At 34.8% G+C, this 23,518-nt stretch overlaps 1 protein-coding gene across 2 annotated transcripts in view; it reads right to left on the minus strand.

The window, feature by feature from the left end:
• Positions 1 to 23,518, minus strand: part of LOC129246844 (myosin heavy chain 95F) — a 67,670-nt gene that overhangs the window by 3,579 nt on the left and 40,573 nt on the right. The window contains exons 2-18 of one of the 2 annotated variants that reach the window (XM_054885508.1): positions 13,158 to 13,346; positions 11,155 to 11,228; positions 9,927 to 10,056; positions 9,663 to 9,824; positions 9,318 to 9,580; positions 7,958 to 8,364; positions 7,350 to 7,896; positions 7,072 to 7,269; positions 6,576 to 7,008; positions 6,206 to 6,447; positions 6,035 to 6,133; positions 4,769 to 4,890; positions 4,445 to 4,675; positions 3,520 to 3,564; positions 3,262 to 3,306; positions 2,224 to 2,344; positions 2,026 to 2,143 (exon numbers count right to left, since the gene is read on the minus strand). In XM_054885508.1, the coding sequence (XP_054741483.1) occupies positions 2,026 to 2,143; positions 2,224 to 2,344; positions 3,262 to 3,306; positions 3,520 to 3,564; positions 4,445 to 4,675; positions 4,769 to 4,890; positions 6,035 to 6,133; positions 6,206 to 6,447; positions 6,576 to 7,008; positions 7,072 to 7,269; positions 7,350 to 7,896; positions 7,958 to 8,364; positions 9,318 to 9,580; positions 9,663 to 9,824; positions 9,927 to 10,056; positions 11,155 to 11,228; positions 13,158 to 13,346 (3,426 nt within the window). The remainder of the gene's footprint in view (positions 1 to 2,025; positions 2,144 to 2,223; positions 2,345 to 3,261; positions 3,307 to 3,519; positions 3,565 to 4,444; positions 4,676 to 4,768; positions 4,891 to 6,034; positions 6,134 to 6,205; positions 6,448 to 6,575; positions 7,009 to 7,071; positions 7,270 to 7,349; positions 7,897 to 7,957; positions 8,365 to 9,317; positions 9,581 to 9,662; positions 9,825 to 9,926; positions 10,057 to 11,154; positions 11,229 to 13,157; positions 13,347 to 23,518) is intronic. The other variant, XM_054885516.1, reaches the window with a different exon arrangement.

Consider the following 23,518-nt stretch of genomic DNA (forward strand, 5'->3'; position numbering starts at 1 on the left):
ATAGAAGTAGCCCCCTAATCCTTCCATACCAATTTTTCAAACGCAGAATTATTTAAATCTAAATTGTACAGATAATTTAATTTTAATTTATTCCCCTGAAACAAACTTATTCTTATCTGAAAGTAGAACTTGCCGGCCTAATTAACGTGACAAAGTAGAAAATATAAATATAATCTGACATTCCAAACATTATCTGCTTTTTCCATTAAGTGAGATTGTAAAATAATTCGTCACGATAAAATTCGTCACCTAAAATTTTTTATACCAAAGTTAGGAATGTTTAAAACTAATTTTTATGAGATCATAAGATAAATATTGGATGTTGTTTTTGTAAAGTTTCACTTATAATTAAATTAATTGTCACTTTATAGTGATTTTTAAAGATTTCAACAGTTAAACCCTAATTGTCTCAGGTTCATGAGCATTTCACGGTTTAACTCCAAGTTGTTTCTGTAGTTGGATGGAGGCATTGATAATAATGGGGGAGAGTGTGAGAAACTTTTAGTTGACTCTCAATGAGGGTAGAAATCGATTACAAGTTTTCAAAGACTTCGCGGAGGTCCTGCTATGACTGGGAACAAAGTAGATGTCTACTAGAATGATTTCAAGTGTAGCAGAAATTATTTTAAGAGCATGGAGTTACGCTGCATTATCTCACTATGTATGTAACTGTTCTACTATGTAGCACCAGACGTCATCATATCGCTAATTTGCTTCAATAATGTCATAATCGAAAAGAATAAATTTAGATAAGTATGCAGAAATTATCACAAGCTCTTCTTTTATAATGTGTAAAAAATGCATGGTGATAACTTAGACGAAAATACACTCTTGGACAATAAAATATACAGCCCGGTTCACTTGATTAGAGGCAATAATTTTTATGGAAGCAAATGGTTATTAAAGCAACCGTATTTGATGTAGTAATCCACCCAAAAAGGGTGTACGCGCCAATTATATAATATATACAGGGTCCGCCATATAACTTTACGGTATTAAAAATGGTATAAAAAAGAAACTACTCAATAGTTTTCCAAACTGTTTTTTTTTATTTTGAAGTACAATCCTTCCGGTTAATGATGGAATACAACTTTATTCATATGACTGCCTCGGCTAGCCATGCACTATCCTATACGATCGGTCCAATTTTTCAACACATTTTCGATTATATGCGGCTGTATTTCAGCTATGACATCGCGTATGTTGGTCTTCAGTGCATCAATTGTTGCTGGTTTGTTGGCATAACACTGGTCTTTGACGGCACCCCAAAGATAATAATCCAACGGCGTCAAATCGCAGCTCCGAGGCGGCCAAACGATATCAGAATTTCGGCTGATAATGCGATCTTCGCAAAGTAACGCACTTACGCTTCATTCGGTGCTTTTCTTCCTCCCATTGCCGTACGTAATTTTCGTACACATTCTGCAACATTACCATGATTTTCAAAGTAATGTCGCAATATTTCCCAGCGTTCTTTGAGCGTATACACAACCATTTTCGTTCAGCGGAAGAATAAAACTAATTTTCTGTTAAATCGGCAATTTTTACCAATATTTCAAAATTTTCAATCAGAATTTTCCGAATAATTTTTGATATGCAGTTTTATAGCCTATTCAATTTTCGTAGCCCATTAAATTGAAAGCTGCAAGTGGCTACAAAATAACCTGATTTTTGAACTTTTTTTTGCTATTAGTGTCACGCATTTTCTTTCATACAAAGTACGATCGACAATTTTTCTTATATGTGAGAATCGTTTTTACTTTTTCTTAGAGAGGCATAGCAAATTGGAACGTTGAAGCTGTTTTTCTCAACATTTTGGTTTTTTTTTATTATGAGCGATATATTGAGGCAGAATAATTTAGGACCAATCAGTCAATCCCCTTGCAGCAACATTTTCTGTGCTTCCAACTAGCTACATATTCGATTCTTTAAAACCTCTTTCAAGAAATAATATACATAACCACAAAGATGGAAGTAAGATGTCTGTCCCACACATAATTTAATTACAAAAAATATATTTCTTACCAGCTTCCATTACGCTTTTGGGTGCTCGTTCGTTCTCCTCCATGGTAGTGCGTTTGCGGTTCTTTGCTTTCCATGCATGATAGACCTTCAAACGACGGTGAAACTCCTGACGGCAAGCCTTTAATCAAAATAGCAAAATATTTTAGATGCATTTAAAATATATTAGAACGCTTGAAAAATATTCAGCATGGCGCTCACCTCAAGCAACTCAATATCACAGGAAGTGTTAATTGCATCACGTAATTCCGAGTATTTCCATTTAGACAAATCGTATTTCTGTTTACCCAAGGCCTGTTGCTGAGCGCGGACGTTCTCAGATCTGAGCATATGAAATTTAATAAACACAATTAATTCATGACAAATAACAGATCATTAATTTATATTTGAATGAAGTGATTAAATAACAAATTTGTTATGAACAAATGATTCAGTGAAATACTAGCCGACTGCATGTTGACTTAGTTCTGAGAATACGTATTTGCAAGTTTAGTTAAACGGCAGTATTGGCAATGAACGAAACGGTAAGGTGATGTGAGTTGGGTGAATATGTATAGAGCTATTATTTGTGTAAAACTATTATGTGTGAAAATTTACATTGGCGAGAACAAATTATCATCATTGTCTGAACAAAGTGTTTGCGACCTATATACACAGCCCAGTTTTTCGATATTTTGTATACTATAATGTATTTCGAATGTTATAAATTTAATTGAAAACTTCTTAAAATAGGCAACCTTTCGAAGTAAAATACTTCCGACCGTGTTCAAAACCAGTATACAAAAAAAAAAGATTATCAAAACTCAACACGATTTTTGAGCGATTTCAACCTTTTCTAAAGATTTTGCTTGAAAAATAGATACTTTTGTTGACAATTTTTAAAAATTTGTTGAATTTTTCTGAATTTTGTACAAAGTTTTAAGGTTTTTGTAACACAATGAACTATATTTCTATAAAAGACTAAAGAAAAAAACTTAGCTTGAAATATATTGCAAGTATTGTAAGAAGATAAAGTTACTTAATTATGTAAGCACAAGTATATGTACGTATATATATATTTTTTTACTCAGCACGACTGCCACAATTCGCTGGCACTGGACCTTATGATGAGTTGATTAGCTTTGAAGAATCAAAAATATATATGAAAAATTTTGCCAAAAATGAAAATTCAAAACCAAGTGAATTTCAATGAATTTGAAATATAAACCTTTAACATTTTTATAAAGTTTACCAACTCACTTATTGAAATATCGAGATGCAAACGTTGCAACACCTCGTGTAAAACTTTTGCGAAAAAATATAGATTTAATAAAATTCAAAAAAGGATAATCCGTTATTAGTAGGTATTTAAATCCAATTTGTTTGATTATTTGTTAGTAAAAACTATTATTCGAATTCATAATAAAATACAAAATAATAACGTCATATGCTAGTAAAAAACATTAAAAAAAAAAAAAACTCAAATACATAACAAAAAATAAGCGTGCAGTTGTGTACCTGATAAGTTTGTTCGGAGCCATGGGAGAAACATCATTTTGACCACTGAGCGTAGAGAATAGAAATTTTGTAAATATGCAAAAAATTCAAGAAAATGAGTACATATAGAATAATCAGAGGAATTTCTTGTGTGGTTTATGGCGATATATTAAAATATAAAATATAATATACACAATTTTAGATATATTGAAACCTAAATTAATATTTACAATATATATGCAGATGTTTGGGTAGCGGAAAAATATAATAAAATGTAATAATAATTTTAAAATAACAAAGCATTGGAAAGAGCGAAAAGTATTTACTTGTAGTATATGGTTGTCTAAAAAGTTCAGTAACATATTCAATGAATTTTTAAAAACAAAAAAAGTGCAATATTGCATTATGATACTCTCTCATTTGCCAGGCAGAAACAGTATTCCGTGAGTGAAGAGTTTCTGGATTTTCTGAACGAAAAATTTTCGAAAGTGTATTTTGTGGACCTTTACTGATCTCAATTTCTCTTTACTAAGGAAATTCTAAGAACCCGAACAAATTTAAGTGGATGCAACAAAAAAGCCAAGTTTTTTTTAGCTTCTCCATCAAATACACAGGATATATTATTGCATTCTAGTTTTACCATATACGATGTTCATTGTGATATTCGGGTTCAAAGCCATCTATTTGCAATTAGTTACCAAACTTTCTCGAGAACTCAATACATAGGAATTAGAGCCAACCACAATACCAAATACGAGTAAATTACCGGTTATACAGACTGATAAGTGATTAAAAACTGTGTTTCAAATAATAATGCAATAAACTGAATGACTAAATAAAGTAATTAAAAAATCAGGTTGCTAAATTCCTGAAACTAAAATTATTTACAAACATAATATACGCTGTCTCCATACATATAATAAAAAATTTGCATCATTCAACATACTTGCGTATAACTGGTGGACTCTCCTCCACTACGCCATTTGTTTCGTTGGCCAAACGTAATGCTAATTCATGGTCACGGCGCTCCTGTTCCAATTGTTGCCTATATTTGGCATCATCTTGTGCTTCCTTCTCCAGCTGTGCTTGCAACGCTAATGCCGCCTTGCGATCCTCCTCCTCTTGTTTTACACGTTGGACCTCTTCGACTTTTCGGCGTGATTCCATTTCAGCTTTGCTGTAAATTATTTCAGACGACATTAGAAAAGCCATTCAAAAGCATTTACGGTCATTCAACTATAGTTCAAAGTGCAGTCAGGTTGATGCTTACAGTCGTTTGTTTTCTTCCTCTTCAAGTTTCTTTCGTTCTTCATCCTCCTTGGCGCGCCGTTCAGCCTCGAGCGCTTCCTGTATTTTACGCAGACGCTCTTGTTCCTCAGCTTGCTTTTGTTCCTGAGTATTGAAAAATGAAAGTTTGCATGAGCAAAGAATTTTTGTATTAAAAAAAGCACAATGTAAAGAAAAAGAAAATAATCAGGAATGCACTTTGACACCGCGAATGTCACGAATATTAAAATGGTATTTGAGCTAAAACTTTGCTTAAATTATCTAGCAACTAAATAAAATATCCCTTTAAACAGAAACATTTGTGAATTATAAAAAGTTAAACTCCCATACACCTGGCAGCATAACTTTGCAGTTTATTGGCACGATTTTAAAATCATCGATTGTTTTTGTTATAGTTGAAGCACCATACACATTCCCATAAAAGTGTGGGGAATGCTGCTGAAGTGAAAGTCCCGGATATAAATCTGGGTCATTCCGGTAACGTAGAAATGACTGCCGTGAGATGGTTAAGCGGTTCTAAATCCGCGACATGGATGGAAGGAGGTACATAAGTACTAAGCTAAATTAGACCTCTTCATTTCGCCAAGCGGTAGCAAGTGGCGATTAGATAAAGCAATGGATGTAAATGAGCACATGATCATAGCGCAGGAATTTTAGCTGCTAAAAATTGCATCTATTTGTTAAAATAGTGAGTTATACCAGTTTTATGAGGTAAAACCGTACTCCCTAGTTCGATAACTTTGTTTTTGATTTCATATTCAAATTTCCGTCAAGTGAGCTGAGCCCAGATATAGTGAGCAGAGAATTTCTGGCGGATCGATTTCTGCATGCCTTACGAATCAGTTTTACTAATTTAAATTTTTTTTTTTTGGTGAATTTTGTTTATTGGTATATTTGGTGAATATTGTGTAAAATTGTACGCAATTGGTATGACCTTAAACATAGCAACATGTGCATAGAAAATGCTTGGAAAATCGGCTCTTTCAATATACTGTAACTCCAGCACTACTATCAAAAAGTCAAACAATTGCTACACGTTGCATTGGGTCACACTTTAGCATAGCATCTAATGAAATGTGACAGCTAATAAAGCATTAGTACTAAAATTACATGCATTATATCTATAACTGTCTAACAATCTTAAGACATTAAATCTTATTTTTATATGCCTAGCACATGGTATTTCAATAAACGCTTCACACATTTTTCCATTTTCTAGTCTCTAGCACAAGTTTACTCCATTACTCACCTTCAACTTAGTGTTCAAATCCACAGTGAGCTTGTTCATATTGGCCATAACGATAGTGTAAAGTCCATCGATTTCTCGAGAAGTGATTTTTTCATTTGTCTGTCGAAATTAAAAAAATGTTACCGTTATTCCAATTATAATACAATTAATATTATTTAACTAAGATCGTACCTTTATTGTTTTTATGGCTTCATCCACCTGACGATGTATACCATTTACTTCACTAATAAACTCATCGCGTCCATTCTTCAGTCCGCCAGCAATTTCGATGGTTTTCTGGGCATTCAAACGTACTTTGTTGATCTTTGCAATACCTTGGTATCGTGGGCGATGCTGTTTGCGCGCCAAATAACCACGCACAGTGCGTTGTATGAGTAAAACACAATTGTTGCGATACTTGATACGATTGCGTACTGTATGAAAAAATTAGGATGCAAATTTATTTGTGCAAAAACAAATAGTTAACTTAAATAAAAATGATGCATAACTCAAGTACTTTTCTTACGAAAAGTCTACGAGTATTAATACATTTTCCACTCACATTTGATTACACACACCGCACCCAGTGTAGATTTGACCCAGCGTGAACGTATTAACCACTTCTTCACCTTGGCGACAATGGCCAAAAGATTTTCGGGATCCGATTTCATAATGCGATCGAATTCAACGAACTTTCCAGGGCGGAAGAAAACTTTTTTGACGCCAAATTTGAAATCTTTTGAGCTTAGATTGAGCGATTGCAACATAGCTTCGCAGAATGTGCGTGGCGGTAGTTTAGCCAGTTCGGGTGGCAAAACCGATTTATACATATTGTAAAGATCAGCAAATGGTACACGTGATGGATAACCATGCTCCATAAGCTCCAACACGGAAATAGTGCCAGAACACTTAAGCTGTGCTAGTGCTAGGCCACCTTCGAAATCCCGATCGATCATTTTGCTGTTTGGTTTGATGCAGCGTATAAAATTAGTGCCCTAAAATAAATTTATTTTTATGAAATACCAAAATAATAAATGATAAATTCTATGATTGCTTACATTCTTTTCTAATTTGTCCATCAACTCGGCAAGTTGACTTTTGAATTTCGAGCCCACAGAAATGAAATTCAATTTGCCGCGTAATGATGTGTTACTGCCGGAAGGAAAAAGTGTTTTTAGCAGCGGATTCTCACATTCCTGCACCAAACCCTCCAAGGACGCATGCAAGGCATCGTTGTTTTTCTCAATAAATTGCTCCTAAATAGCCGCAATAAACCATTGAAAACAATTAAATAGCTACCGTCCCACACCTTAAATCAATAATATGCCACAAGTACCGTATTGTAGCAGACAGCGCCGGCAAAGTGACGCACAAGGAAACCATCCTCATCCCTTAGTGTGCGATGCGCCTTCAAACGCGATGAACGTGGCAAGCCCAAGCGGAAATGATTTGACCACGCCTTGTGCACCTCAGCCGTGAAGTGTTGTGCCGATGGCTTCGGCAACTTCGACTCCTCATCTAATAACGTATAAATGCCGTTGGCTTTCGCTTCAATTAAATCGATAATATCCTGATTATCGGTGAATGTGATTTCCGGCACATTTAACCCCTCACTCTTGTACAGCTCTTGCTCGTTCTTGAGAATGTTGTCATTGAAAAATTTTTGCAATTTCTCATTGCAGTAATTAATACAGAATTGCTCAAATGAGTTCACAGTAAAGTACTCGAAACCGGCGATATCCAGGACTCCGATATAGAAATTTGAGACTTGGAAGGGAATACTTTGATTAATCAACGCCACAATACGATCAAACAGTCGGCTGTAAATTGCTTTGGCGAGTGCATCACGCGCATTGCTGGCTTCGTAAATTTTTAGGGGCACCCTAACATAGCATATTTGTAAGATAACAATTGAGAAACTCTTCTTGAAGAAGTATTACTTACATGATTACTGTTCCCTTGAAACCGCCACCTTTGCTTTGCATTACACGCGATACGAGCGCCTGTCTGAGCTCAGAGGGATCTACACCCAACAGTTTCGATGTGATAGTTAGGGACTTCTCAGAAGTCTCTGACACCTGACATCCACCCCGTGCGTCATCTGGAATCTCTTCAAATGAAATATTACCCAAATGCAAAACGGCAGCCACCAAGGAGTAAATTTCTAGTTTATTCACTTCGGTCAAACCCAAACGACCCAGTGCGCGATCAAGATTTTGGAAATGATTATAATCATCGATTATGGGATCCTTGAGTGGACCTCTCTTTACATGACTCTTGGATTTTTGAGCAGCCGGTATGAGTTGCTCAGTTTTTGCGTTGGCAAAATACTGTGTGCAGCCAGAGAGATACTAGGGAGGAAAGAGATCGTAAGAAATAAAAAATTAATTATTAAAATAAAGGCGCTACTATTTTTCGTAACAAGTCGTAAGATAATTATAATGGGGATTTGGTGTCTTTCGGTAATTGATGTGGAACTTAAATTGATGACAATTATTGCCGAAAAGCTTTGGTTGAAACGTATTTGGGATACTGGTAACCGGTAACGGATACCCCTTAAAAACTAATTCTAAAAGATGAACGGGATATTGTTATTGTACCTGTTGGTATCTTTTAAAGAGCTGATTAGCTTTGAGCGAATTCACAGTTCGGGGCCTATTCTGAAGTGATTTGAGTATGCAGGTAGACCTAGGGTCGTCTAACGGTAAATCAATTGAGAGTGGGGTTTTTGCGGGTGGGGACGATGAGAATCGCCAATCACTACTAGGTTTTTATTATCGAAGTGGTGAATTGCCCTTTCTAACACATTGAAACCTGATGAAGTTGCTGGATAATATAGGAAGGCCTCGAAACTATAATCATCTTCATTTTTCTTAGACAACAACTTTGGTCTTACATTAGAAATCAGATTCAATATGTTTAAAACTGTAAAGAAACAATTTCCGAAACTAAGGGTGTCGCATATTGTGCACCTATCTCTAGAACGGAGTGGCTATACATATATATTATATAAGATAACATATATATGAGAATGTCTTATTTGCTATATTTTATCTTTAAAATATTCCACACTTACATACTTGAGCTTTAAAATGGGTCCTGGGAGAAAATCGATTTTAGCATTTGAGTAAACTAAGTATATTTATCGACTTTTATGAAAAAAACTAAGACACTAAGAACGAATTTTTAAAGTAAAACTTTAAATCATGAAATTTATCGACTTATCTTTTTTGACCGAGGATGATGATCTGCGATCGTGGTCTTCATAAAATCTTGTTCATTGGCGCACTGCGCCCTCACTCACCCGATAATCATCTGGCTTTCCCAAATTCAACTTATCACGCAGCTGTTGGGGTGCACCTGCCAGCAACATATAGAATACATGATAGTTGCGTTCCTCCGAACTTTGCGTACAAATACGACTCTTTTCCAGTAGGTAATGAGAAATATAGCCGCCAACCACTTGACATTTGGCGTCATAATGCACTTCAATGAATTTACCGAAGCGAGAGGAATTGTTATTACGTGTAGTTTTGGCATTACCAAAAGCTTCCAATACGGGATTGGCTGCAATAAAAAGATAAAATAATATTTATTGTTATTAAAAGTTAGATATCTGTATGAAATAATCGTATTCATATGCGCTTACCATCTAAAATTTTTTGCTCAATGGGCCCGGCACTGTCGCTGGAATGACACAAATACTTCAGCAGATACTTGGTAGATTCTGTTTTGCCTGCACCCGATTCGCCCGATACGATAATCGATTGTGACGATTTGAGTACGCGCATATCGCGTATAGCCTTATCAGCTGCAATAATTATACATAAATACAAGTATCGAGATGTTTATATTTTATGTTTTTGACGTGTTTTTTTTATTTATTTGTTGTGTAGATATATTTTTATCTTACCTATAGCAAACACATGTGGTGGCAATTCACCCAAGGAACGTCCGGTATACTTTTTAATTGTAGTTGAAGAGTAGAGATCACTGATTTCACGATACGGATTCACAGCAATGAGTATATTGGCCACATAAGTCTGTGAGAGAGGATTTAAAGAATATAAAAATATGTTTTAATAACTTTTGGTATAATTACAAAATTTATATTACGGAGAAAGACTTGGCTTTTAAGTAATTTCAATTACGCTAAGGGAATATTTTTTAACATGAAAGAGTTTTTTAGTTTTTAAAAGCGGAATTTGTAGGAGTATGCAGAAATTTCGAGCCAACGGAAGCCCGATCATATTCTATTATGACTTAATATACAGATGCGATGTTTCCAGTACTTTATTGTGATAGTTATTTGGTTTTCATGGGTTTGGCTTTAATCCCCCACGTGGTAGAACATTTTTATGAAGTGTTTTCATGGCAAAATGCTCTAAGAGTTTAGACATTAGCCTCCAGGAAGCGACTGTTAATAAGCTTTTTCTATCGATTTGGTGTTTTTGTCCGCAGTGAGAATTCCTGAATCTACTGCCCAAATTTACATGCACAACACTCTGCTATGATGGGTGCTATAAACCGTAAAATATTAGTTTGGGGAAAAAGAAATCTATTATTTTTGCGTAACATTTTTGCGCAAATGGTTTTATGGTCGATCTTCAGCTCCTGAGCGACTACTAACATGTCGGTCAACTTCGAATATTTCTGTGATTTTATCGGCATTATTGACATTTGCTTTATGCCTGAACGGATAGACGAAACCAAAATTGCTCGTAATAGCTGTTACAGTATCGGCACCATAAACACCATTCACAATTTCAGTGGCCTGGCTTGCATTTTCGCCCTAATAAAAGAAACATTGAAAAATATAACGAATTTTCTCGTTGTTGACTTCCATTGTTAACACCCTGTAACTTACAACTGAATAGAACAAAGAACTTTTTTAGTGTGAAAGAAAAGATTTTTTTCGTTTGAAATGACACTCTGACAACGAGCACAAACTTTAAATTGTTTGATCGATACTTTGCGAGATATCGATCACTACAGCTGTCTATCAAGAAAATAATGGTCTTCTTTTTCCCCTTTTTCTTTCTTCTACAAACAAGAAGCTACCAAAAGCGGCATGCGAATAACTTTGTGATTTCGCCACACACTTCGATTAAATGAAAAAATGTTTGCCTTTTAGTACTTACATAGATTTTATCTTTATAGTAACGCGTTTTCAAATTATCCAAAAAAGTGGCTTCATTCAGCAGCATCAGCTCACCTAAAACGTAAATTACGCAGATTAAATAGTTATTGTAATATAAGAAAAGCTATAATTTTAACCATAGAAGTACAAGTAATATGTAATATGAAAATTAGTTTTCTTTCTTTGAACTTAATAATAATCCTTTTTATTTTCTGTTCGCAGACACAAGTGAAGCATTGAAAATAGTACTTTTCATAATAATAACGGACCCCTAGACCGAGATAATCTAAAAGAAGGAAACGAGCCACCTCTGGATATACAGTGATCACATGTGGAATTAAGAGCAAAACATGAAGTCTGCCAGACAACTGCGGAGTCCTCCCAGCAGAGATCACTGTTATAGGCATCTAATCCCCTGCAAGACAGCATGACTCGACTTGAACAAGTTATTATATTTCCGGCTAACCATGTTTCAGAAATACAAATCAGCTAGATAGAGGTACTATGGAAAATTTACACACAAATATAGCCATAACAAACGAGGTAAGGGTCAACCGAGAATATTGTAAGGTATGTATCAGAGGCACTATGGGAAAATATAAACTATCACTTAAGATTGAACTGAGCTGCTAAGTGTTACTACACTATTGTAGGCGGAAAATGTATCAACGTTGTACGAAATTCCTTCGATTAGGGGCAAGCTGATCGGCATCCATCAGAGCCTTCCACCAGAGTCAAAAACTATTCGAGTGTTACCAGTGTCATCACAGGCCACCGTACTACTGCACCAATGCTTCAAACATGGCGTATATCAACAGATTTTCACTACAAAGACTACCAAGATGGATGGATCGGTTCGCCACTTTCAATGTGAATGCGAGATTATGTCTCTGAGCGGGAGATTGAAGCGTCCACAGACATGCCCTAAAAACTCGTTAGACTGGCGCACGCTTGTTCAAAAAATTCTACCTTTTCAAAATAAAATAAATTAATGTTTGAAAGGATGACACGTTTAAGCTCGAAAGCATATCACGTACTGAAGGAAATTTAAAAACAAAAAAAAACAAACGAACTACAGAGCAAGTTCGACAACGTGAACACTCCAAGAGGTACACATTTTTTTATGCTTGACAAATGAGAAAAAGCGGATCTCCTAGGTTTTTTTTACAAAAGGGATAGAGTGTTTAAAATTGTGAGTGTTTTAAAATTTATATTTCATATCATGCAACATTAAAATGTGAATTTAATTGCGTAAATATGTATTGACTTTATATCTGTTTAGCACGCGAAAACGTACACACTTTTGTTAATGTGAACTCTCTTGGTTTTATATAGTTCATGTTATCGTGCGTGTACTGTATAATAAAGCAGCCTCTAACCAAATATGTAAATTGCCGTACATACTTAACTAGACTTTTTTTATTTTTTTTCTGTAAGCGTAGCGGTCTCCACCGTTCACACAGCTGTGGCCAAGATTTCTTGGTTTTGCGGCTAAGAATGTGTGAGTGATAAAAGTGTGCCGAACGAAGCGTCAGTTGAAAATGTTAAGAGGAGCGGGTAGGCAGGTGACAAAAAACAAAAACCGCTGAGAATCTAAAATCTATGAGCAACTCAAAAAATTTAAACTAGAAAAACAAAAATATGCGATAATGCACTGCCATGCCCCCCACTTATCGTCTTGACCAAACTCTGTGGATAGTTAATACTTGCGGGCCCGCTTGTAAGTGCTACTTTTGTGCTTTTAATTGCAACATATTCACGTAAAACTTTGTAACTTTCAAAAACAAAAAAAAATGTACACATTAAAAATCTAACTGTAAATCTTGCCGCCGTTGACGCTGAGTAAGCACGTGATTCTGACGCGCTGATAAGGCAGGTGTGTCTATTTCTGACGCCAGTTGTATACATGCCGCGACATACCATATATGAATTTAGCAAAAAAGTGATATAATAAGAAATTTATTAAGCTTAAAAAACGTTTTCAACTAATTTTGCAGTACTCACAATTATCATCATGATCTTGCACTCCATCACACGACGAAAATATATCATCGACATGGCAAGAGCGCTTCGGATATTTCCGATCAATTGGCGTTACTTCGAACTCTTTAGCACCGATTTCCGAAATGCGACACTGTATATAGCCTTCGACGGGATCGCGTGCCCACACCAGTTGTGTGTCCATTTTGAGCACTGAAAAAAGGAAAGAATGAATTAAATGATAATTAAACATTCAAAACGGGCGATAATTTAAGAAAGCTAAAAAATGTGTTGCTAAAACAATTTATAAAAATTTATTTTTTTATTGCAAAATTAACAGCAACAAGCTTATCGAAAATACAGTATGAAACCGACCCACAGTTGTGTATGTATTTACGAATACGAGTATCAACAAACCACTAACACAATTCTTTTCTAGGTAAAAGTGTTCCGCAACGCTAGCAAAAGTCAACTAACTACTCGCTCCACAGCTGGAGCGTCGTCAGCTCAACATTAACTGGGGTGGCGGTGGGTTCAGTGTCGGCGAATAACACAACCTGCTATGCTCCGCTCCGATCTGCTGAGGTACGAAGCGAGTGCTCCTCACTCAGTTTCGTTGACTCGTTTACTCGTAACTGTGCTGACTGACTGGTTGATTGGCCAGTGCACTAACTGGTTGGTTAGTTTGGTTCCTCGGTTGTGTGGCAATCTAATCAAGTTCTGTTGCTTTTTGCACAATCGTTTATTGCCATTCTCTCGCGCTCCGCAGGTCGCTTCAGGTTTTCATTTTTTATGCTTTAATTTTACTATTATAGCAATTTTGCAACCTTTGTTTCGTATTTTCCGTTAAATGTTGCTATTTTTCTGCTTCTGAGTCATTCTTGGCTGCCTGATAAGATTAAACATCATACCTACGATTTTTTATTTAGCTGTTTTTACTCTACAAAGTGTTAAGACACTTTCGGAATTTGGTTTTTACACCATTGTTGTTATTGGCGTAGTAGAAATAATTCTTAAGTTTTTCTAGCAAAATAATAAAAGTTAAATATCAACGATCATTAGTGACCATGCGTGAGCGCTCAAGAGCTTTACGTGTGCATTTAAGAACAATTACGAGTCGAATATTTAGTACTCATACATGACATCGCTGAATGTTCGGAGACCAAATTTTAGTTGTTGATAGAGAAAATTGAGTAATGAGTAGTTAATTTACAGCAAACTTAGTTTGAACGTCACCCACACACTTAGTAGACTATTATCTGACACCCATGACCGCTTGCCCCCGATCGCGTTTCAATTATGAGGATAAATTAGAGAAACAAAGGCAAAGCTTGGCCAAACAAATGAAATTCAGAGTACCGCAAAAGTAAGCAAAAAATACATACATATATGCATGCACATAAGCATTGTATATTTGTATGCTATTCATAATAGTATTTATAATACACATAGAAATATGTATGTATGGAGGTATACAAGTGAGCAAAACAATCTACCTATAACCGTTTATGCGAATCATTTAAATAATCATAGAAGGCTGTTGGTGTTGCTGCGGTTAATGATGATGTTGCTTTTGATGGTGATGGTGGTGGTCGTTCAATGACGTTGTTGCTAACTTTTGCTAGTCTTTCTGTTGATGACGCTGACAATTCTTTGCTAAACTATCTGACAAGGTGAAATTTATTAAAACTGTCAGTTTGCGATATTAAATTGTTGTCGGTGATTTACGGGCTTGTGTTATGTTAGGGTGTGTATCATACGTAAAAATGTAATGAGCGTTTCACCTAGATGATCCATTTGAATTTAACGAAAAATAAAGTACATACTTTTTTACTTCAAAACATTTATGATGACGTATAAATTTATTAAATGAAATTATGAATCATATTTGCGGCTTGAAATATTTTTCAAATTTCTTAGAATAGGTCACTGGAGGAGCTGGAGAGGCGGGGCTGCAAGGTGATTGCCTACGCGGATGACGTGGCACTTATTGTCAGAGGGAAGTTTTTAGATCCTCTGATGGAATTGATGCTATTTAGCTATAATCTTTTAAAACAGCTCAACAACGTGGACAATTTTGCGAAAGGATTTAGGTGTGAAGCCTTTCAAAATACAGCTGGTGCAAAAATTGAAGCAGAACGACCTACACAACGCAGAATTTTTGGTGAGCGACGAAGCTTTTGGATCAATGGGTACGTAAATAAGCAGAATTGTCGATTTTGGAGTGAAGATCAGCCAGAAGAATTGCAAGAGCTACCAATGTGTCCAGAAAAGGTCCCAGTTTGGTGCGGTTTATGGGCTGGAGTTATCATTGCACCGTACTTCTTCAAAGATGCTGCGAATCGTAATGTAACTGTGAATGGTGAGCGAAATGATGAAATGTGAAATGATATCCAACTTTTTTTTGCATGACATGTGGTTTCAGCAAGACGGTGCCACATGCCACACAGCACGCGTAACAATGGACTTGTTGAGAGGCCAGTTCGGTGAACATTTTATTTCACGTTCGGGACCTGTCAATTGGCCACCCCGATCGTAACGCCTTTAGATTATTTTTTATGGGGCTATGTTAAAGTTCATGTCTATTCAGACAAGCCTGCTTCAATTAGCGCATTGTAAGACAACATTAAAGCTTTTATATGTGAGATTCCGGTCGAAACATTGGAAGGAGTATGCCAACATTGGACTAAGCGGATATACCATTTGAAGCGCAGTCGCGGTCAACATTTGCATGAAATAATCTTCAAACATTAAATTATATGGATTGTACTATCGATTTAAATAAAAATTGCATGCATTTTTCTGAATTTTACGTGTGTTTTTTTGAAAAACTTTCCTATAGCTCTTCAAAAATCACCCTTTATAAGTCTTCGTTGGTAGGTCTCAATGCAGATTTGAGTGCGTGGCAAGTTATTCTTAAAGGAGTCTGCTACATTCCAATATTTAGGATCATGTTTAGGATTGTTAGATCCGGACTTTCCAGTGAAATAATTTTCTTTAAACCAAATCCCTACCTTTTTAAAATCCTCGTCTCGAGTGCTGATTATTAATTTTTTGTAGTAACACGTCTTCAGAAGGAACAAATGACAAGCTTTCCAACATGCGGATCTCCATACAGAAAATAGTGTCATTTCCATATTTTCCAGCGAGTCTTGCTTTTTGCACACGTAAGAATTTGATTATTGAACATATTTACAATAAAGCGATAAGAAAGCAAAAAGTGACCCGTAATATAAATAATGGCACATTTCATGTTGATTGCAGTTTACCTACTACCAAAAAAATTACCAAGTTTGCCACCAAGATAGTTAGGTAATCGGTTAACCGAAAATAAAATAATTTTACACAAACAAAATACACGGGGAAAAATTATCGAACACCGAGCTACCGAGTACCTAGCATGGTGTGAATACACCTATTATTTTTTATATACTTTAAATTACATAAATTAATTTCGATATTTTGAGTCTGGGGATTTCAAGCTTCTGCAAAAAAGTTATGACTTTGATTTTGTATAAAAAATAAAAAAATACAGTTAAAAGTTAAATTTTATTTTTTCAGACAAATAATAACGGTTAAAATATAACCTTAAAATAAAGGGCTTGGCTAAATAACGAAAAAGCCTTCAGTCAAATTTAAGTAAACTTGGTGCCAATATCCGTCTTGGCTTTTAGATTTCAAAAATATGTTTGGACCCTATACAAACAACAAACTAGCTCCAAAGCAAAACATTTAACTTAACATAACTTTACTTTTCGTTTCTTGAAGCGCTTGGGGGCAGACTAATAAATTTATAGGTCAGTTAAGCTGCTAGAAGTTAAGTATTACTAACTTCAGTTTTTGACTTATTTACAAACAATAGATGGGTGCATTTTTTATTCTTATCGTTTTCTACTCTTCTTCTTCTTCTGAGAATACCTCCGTCTTTGCTGAAAAGTTGAGATAGATGTGCAGATATGTCTTTTAGTTGAGAAAATGAAAATAATTAGGATACTTAAACCTTGTGCCAGACGAAAAAAGGGTACCAATGCGAGAATAACCGGCCGAATTTCACAGTTTTAATATACTAAGGTTTGGTAAAATGCTCCTAAAACCAAGCAAAAAACAATAGTGGCACTAGTTTTTCTATATTCATTGAAAATTATATAAATAACAAAGATAATAAAGAAAGTTAAAATCCTGTTCACTCTTACAAAACGTATTTCCACAAACAAAGTCATCTTTTTATCATAATTTTATGTGCACCATTTATTACAAAGTATATACTTTGCATTTCCGATATATTTAAAAAAAAGATAAATAATATTATATGTATAACAAATATAAAAATTAACTCGACATGGTAAACTCACGACGGATTATCTCTTCCGAAATACGTAATTGTTATAGGTAATATGAACAAAATTATGTTGTCATAAATACATTTGTGATATAATTTTGCTTAATATTTCATGATTACAACATAAATATTTATATATTGAAAATGTGTAATGCATTATTATTTGAGATAGAGAGATGGAGTGCTCCCGCAATGCGAATAGTAGAGCGCTATAAGGCGCAGGCCGATATATCGGCCTCCGGCACTAAAAGGGCCACTTCTTGGCCTTAACTAATATTTTAAGACAATTAAGATTCACATCACAAATATGTTCAGAAATAAGTTCCAAATATAAAAGCATTTGTGTCTGGAGAAATAAGATACTCAATACCTTCAGAGCTTCTGCAAAATCCTTGAATCCACGCAATCTGGCAGCAAGTCTGCGAACCATTTTGTTACCTATGTTGCAAATAGCGATCAACCTGTTAAGCGATTAGTTTTTCTTAGACATCTCGATTTACTGTGCTGAATTAATTTCAAGCGAAGACTGTCGATGCAAAACCGGGTTTTCAGCCAAATATTGGATTCACCGTGCGCGTTGGCTGAACGATTATGAAAATGATTATCAGGAAATTCAGTGTTCGTGCTTACTTTATAATGTCAAAATAACAGGAAAATTTTCGTTTTTTGTTTAACTTTAAATTTCATAGCAAATGCATTTTCCTTTTTCGGCATGACGCACATATACGACATTAACTAAAAAATGTACTTTTGAAATTGACGCATATATACGACATAATCACCTAACAGGTTATTGCAGTTGGTATTTCATTAGACTACAATGTGGTAGTACTTCCTAAAATAACAAATATAGAGCTTCTATGCTAAAAGGAGCATAAAGTTGCCATAATCTTTACTCAAGTACTTGAAAGAAGCGCAACAAATTAGCAACAATTTTTCAGGCAATTTAACATAATCTTGATTATGCATTTTCATATTATCTTTAATACGATGCGAGTATCAAAAAGTAGAATCATGCAATGGAACTGATTGCTAAAAGCAAAAATTCAACTAGATGTAAAGAGTACGGCTTCTAGTAAAGAGTAGATAAAGCGGTCGCTGCTCTGTACGGAACAAACAACTATTTTATTAGCTACAGCAGCAATTGCAAGGTGTACGCGGTTATGAGCTTATTAGTAAGCATTAGGGCCGCCCTCTTTTAGGATTTTATTGTCAAAGTATTTATCTCCACATCCGCCATTATATTCGAAAGTTGAAGTTAAACTTTTTTATATAGTTATAATATAATTCCGAATACCAAACACCATCAAATTAAACTATGTTACAGTCATTTTGTGCCCTTAAAATGACGTAGTACTTATATACATGCATTAAAAAACTGTATGTATGATTCCAAAATGTGTTTTTAGCGGTAGGTTTGAAATCATAATCTCAGACCGCGAGAATGAGAACAGAGAGGACATTGCGTCGGTCTCAGAAGGGTCGAATGGTTCACAGACGGTTCGAAAGCAAATACTGGTCCAAACACGAAAATCTCCGAACCAATCGGCAAATGGCCCAGCGTATTTCAAGTTGAAATTCAAATAATTTCAATCTGTGCGAGAATATATCATATGAGGGGCAACAAGGGCGCACACTCGGACAGTCAAGCTGAATTAGGTAAAATCACTGCTTCACATTCTGTTGAATCGAAACTAGAGTGCGAAAGCTTTAGCAACCCAAAACAATTTGGTGTAACAAATAAAATTCTACTTTGCTGGGTTCCGGGTCATTCTAGAATAAAAGTTAATGAAATTGCTGATGAACTCGCCGACCCCCGGCAACAGATTTTCATGGTCCAAAACCATACTGTGGTATCAACTGAGCAGAAACTAAATGCATGGCAAATAGTTGGAAGAATACTCAAAGAATTACCGATTGGGAAGTCACACAAGAACTTCGTCTAGCCAAAAAGCTTATTAGACCTTTTACCTACAATAGGGAACTAGATAACATGAAAAATATACATCAGGAAAATAGTAGGGGCAGGTCAGTATTACTTAAATTATCATATCTGAAAAATTAACATTGGGAATGAGACTGAGTGTAGACTCTGTCTGGAGTATGATGCAACCACAGAGCATATCTTGCGCAACTGTATTGCCTTGGCAAAGACGAACTGCACATTTTTCATCGCGATTCGAATGAAATCAAGAATGTTGGGTGGAAAATTTACTGGAAGATTTTGGCTTTCAACTAATTCCCAGCCTGAGGCTAAATAGAACCTGATGTAATACATTAAATAATAGTAGGGCCAGTCAATAGGACTTGCATTAACTACTTTTAAAACATGCAGTAGGTCACAAAAGGTCTTTCAGGTTTTAGTGTCGGCCATTGGGCACACTACAGACACTAAAATTATTGTTATTATTGTTGCAATGCAGATTTGATTGAGCAACACAAAGCCATGTTTCATATTTTCCATACAACCACAAAATCTTTATTTATTATTGAAGAACCGGTTTTGCGGTTCTTGATATTTTTTACAAATTAAAATGTAAATTTATAACTTCGCTCATTTTCAGGCCGATTTCAGATTTTGAAACGTTTTTATAAAAAGGAAGATTCAAGCTTTCGAAGCATGCACTTTCACCCAGGGGTTTCTCGAGTAAGTTACAATGGAGAAAACTCCAAAAATATTGGCTTTTTTATTTTTCCCAGCTTCGAAGATTATTTATTGCTAATTTTGATTTTCACGATATATATATTTAGTTTTCGTATTTTTATCTTAATAATAAAACAACAAATTCAGTTGATTTTATTTACTTAACAATATTTCGACCTCAATGAGAGATGCTCTCGGCAATGCCTGGTTGACAAAGAACCCTACGTGTGGTTGTACTCATATTATATATTACTAACTTTGACAAAACACTTAGATTATATTATATTTGGTCACATCCTAGAATATTTCCGTATATGTGTATGTAACCATATAAGGAAAAGTATTTTCGCATTTAGAGAAAAGTTTTAGCCTTAAAATTTTAAGGTTCTATATAACTTTTAATTTTTAAGTGTTATATACATACATATAGCCTTGGCTCTTACACTCTTTTTTTTTTTTTGGTGTTTGGTCCAGCTCCTCCTATTTTTGATATTGTTCCACAGGTGCACAGGTTCGAATCTGCGTGCATGAAACACCAAATAATAAAAAAATAGCTTCTAATAGCCGTCGCTCCTCGGCAGGCAATGGCAAACCTCCGGGTGTATATCTGCTATGACGAAGCTCCTGAAAAAGAGTCGTAAGTGCTATCTGCTCTATTTTTGAATATGTTGTTAACCAGTGTACATCTATTTCTGTACCCAATATAAGGTGTATTTCTCATTGCCTTGCTCTCTGCTCTAGGGGTATTAGAGATTTGTTGTATATGCCCCTGTATTCTGTATTTGCGGTTTTTAAGGGTTTAGTAAATGTAGTGCAATTCCAATAACAAAGTACATGCACTTATGAAATACAACACTACTAATAATACATAACAGGTAACTTCGTTGCATTCATGGTTTTCGCCTTGTAGTCTTCGCTTTGCTGACTGTTACAAAAATTAGGCTGACTCGCTGTGGTTTAATGTAAGTGTTTAAAGGGAATACTCGTATTATGGAATACGAGTATTATAAATAAAGTGGTACAAAATCTAATTGATGAAAAACAACAGATAAATAACCTATTCGGGATTGTTTTTGTCAAAATTTCAGAGATTTAATTTTTGTGTAGTTCTTGTAGTGAAGTTTACATCAATTCTCGTTCTCCTTCTATCGTTGGTGTAAAATTCTGTGTTTCCTAAATTGTATTGAGTAGTTATTTTTAAATTTGTAATATCTGTTTTAGGCCAGTTCATAATTCCGAAAGAGGATTTTAGAACCTAGGTGTGGTTAACACTTTCGTTTGAGGCGTTTTTCTTGTTGTGGTGCAAGCAGTTACGAATAGCCGTGTGACATAATTTATGCTTTGTTGTAATCTTAAGTATTTATAATTTTCGCGTTATTCCATGCAGTCTAAACTCGGTCGTCTGATGTTTTAGCTTCCACTTTCCAATTTTTCATGTTCAATGCCATACATATTATTATATATATATTTTTTATGATGTTTGTTTTATTTGTATTATTAAATATTTAAGCCTACTATGCATACATTTTGAAAGTTAAATGCCTAAAATTGTGTAACAGGCTTTCAAATCATTTAGAAGCTTTTGTAAAAAATTTTAATATCAGTCGATGGTTACATCGCGCCTCAAAAATCCCCTTTTTTGTTATGCCGGAAAAATTTCATAGGCACGTGCAATTAAATTTAAAAAAATTGGTTTAAATATTTATACTTACTCTATGATATTAATATGGATATCAAACGAAAGACGATAAACTCAGCTATTAAATAAAATTTTTGTTTGCTTTTCGCCAGGACAAAAATTCTCGTATAGATTTCATATATTTAGTATACGTTGCGTATTTTTTTTAAGTTTTTATAAAATAGCAAGATCGAAGTCGACATATTGCAAGACTTTGACTATATATTTATTTTTTATTATTTTTTTTAGCCCATACTAAAACAAAAATCATATGACAGAAAGTCTTAAAAAATTGAACAAATTTTCATCAAAAATGTGAAATTATTTTGTCAGAATTTTTAGATAAAAATGTTGTCCCACTTATTTGTCCATATACAAATATTGGAAGAAAATGCATAACGCTGTCAACAAACACATTATTAAAACTTAACGCGCCACACGCCACTTTTTTGCCACTTTAAATTTAAATAATGTTAATCAAAATTGAAGGGCTATAACGAAACTATGTTTGAAACATTGATGAAATTTGTTGATTGATTTAATTTTGTACAAAGTTTGAAACATTGAGTTACATGGTGTTTGTTGCTCTCTTCGCGTATGACTAATACTTAATAAAATAAAAAAATATCAAAAAAATTAAATAAAAAACGTAAAAACCGTTCAAAATGTCACACTGGTATCATATCTGAAATTATCTTTATATCTTAAATTTTTATTATTTCAATTAAATGGGATATATAAGTACAGTGATGGACAAAAGTCTACATGCACCGCTTATTTTCGTTGGTATGATAGTCCGTAAAGTTGATTGAAAATTGTGTTGATACATTTTTATTTGAAATCCTTTTCTAAACACAATAAACTAAAAAAAATCCATTCTTTAACATAAAATAACAAAGTTATGGGAAACAGCAAAACTAGCGTTGACAAAAGTCGACATGCCAAACGAAGTTCGAAGATTGTATACTGGTATGCTGTGTTATAAGGTAAGATAAATTACCGATTTTTTCTTTCTTTTTATTATGTTATTGTTATATTAAATTCAGGCGCGATTAGAACCCTTAAGCATCAAAAATGGCTGGGCGAAACGAAATATCATTTGACGTTAGAAATTTGGTTATCCAACCAAAAAAGAAAAAGTCATATGGTGAAATTTTTTGAAAAATGTAAACTTGAGTCCGCCAACAGTGCAAACCATTGTTAAAATATTTGTTGTACCCAAAGTAAATCGCGCAATGGCCGCCCGTTCAAACTATCTCGCAGAGCACCAGTTCGATTTTCAAAGAAATGGACAAAAATTTAAAAGTTAATGTTTCAAAATTAGCCGAACATAAAAGCGACTAATAACGGTTTCCACAGTAGAAAACCTTAAACTTCGCTTGGAGTTTGCCAAAGCACATAATGGTGAGCTGTTGCGGTATCCCGAATTGGAAGAATAACATTAATTGAGGATAACAGGATCGTTATAAATACAAATTTTTACTGGAACATAATTTAAAACTTTCTATGGATAATTTGGAGCTTAGTGCAAAAGTTGGACCTTTCAGCAAGATAGCGATCCAAGACACACGCACATGTTGATAAGGAAAGCTCAGGAGCTTTGGAACGCAAAATTAGAAAAAAAACCCGCTTTCTAGCGCTGCTATATTCAAAGAGCGCATAATAGAAACTTGGAACAGGATAACGTTTGCAGAGCTGACGATTTCGTGTCGGCCTCCAGCGGT

Source organism: Anastrepha obliqua, chromosome 1, assembly GCF_027943255.1.
Source record: "Anastrepha obliqua isolate idAnaObli1 chromosome 1, idAnaObli1_1.0, whole genome shotgun sequence".
Lineage (NCBI taxonomy): Eukaryota > Metazoa > Arthropoda > Insecta > Diptera > Tephritidae > Anastrepha > Anastrepha obliqua.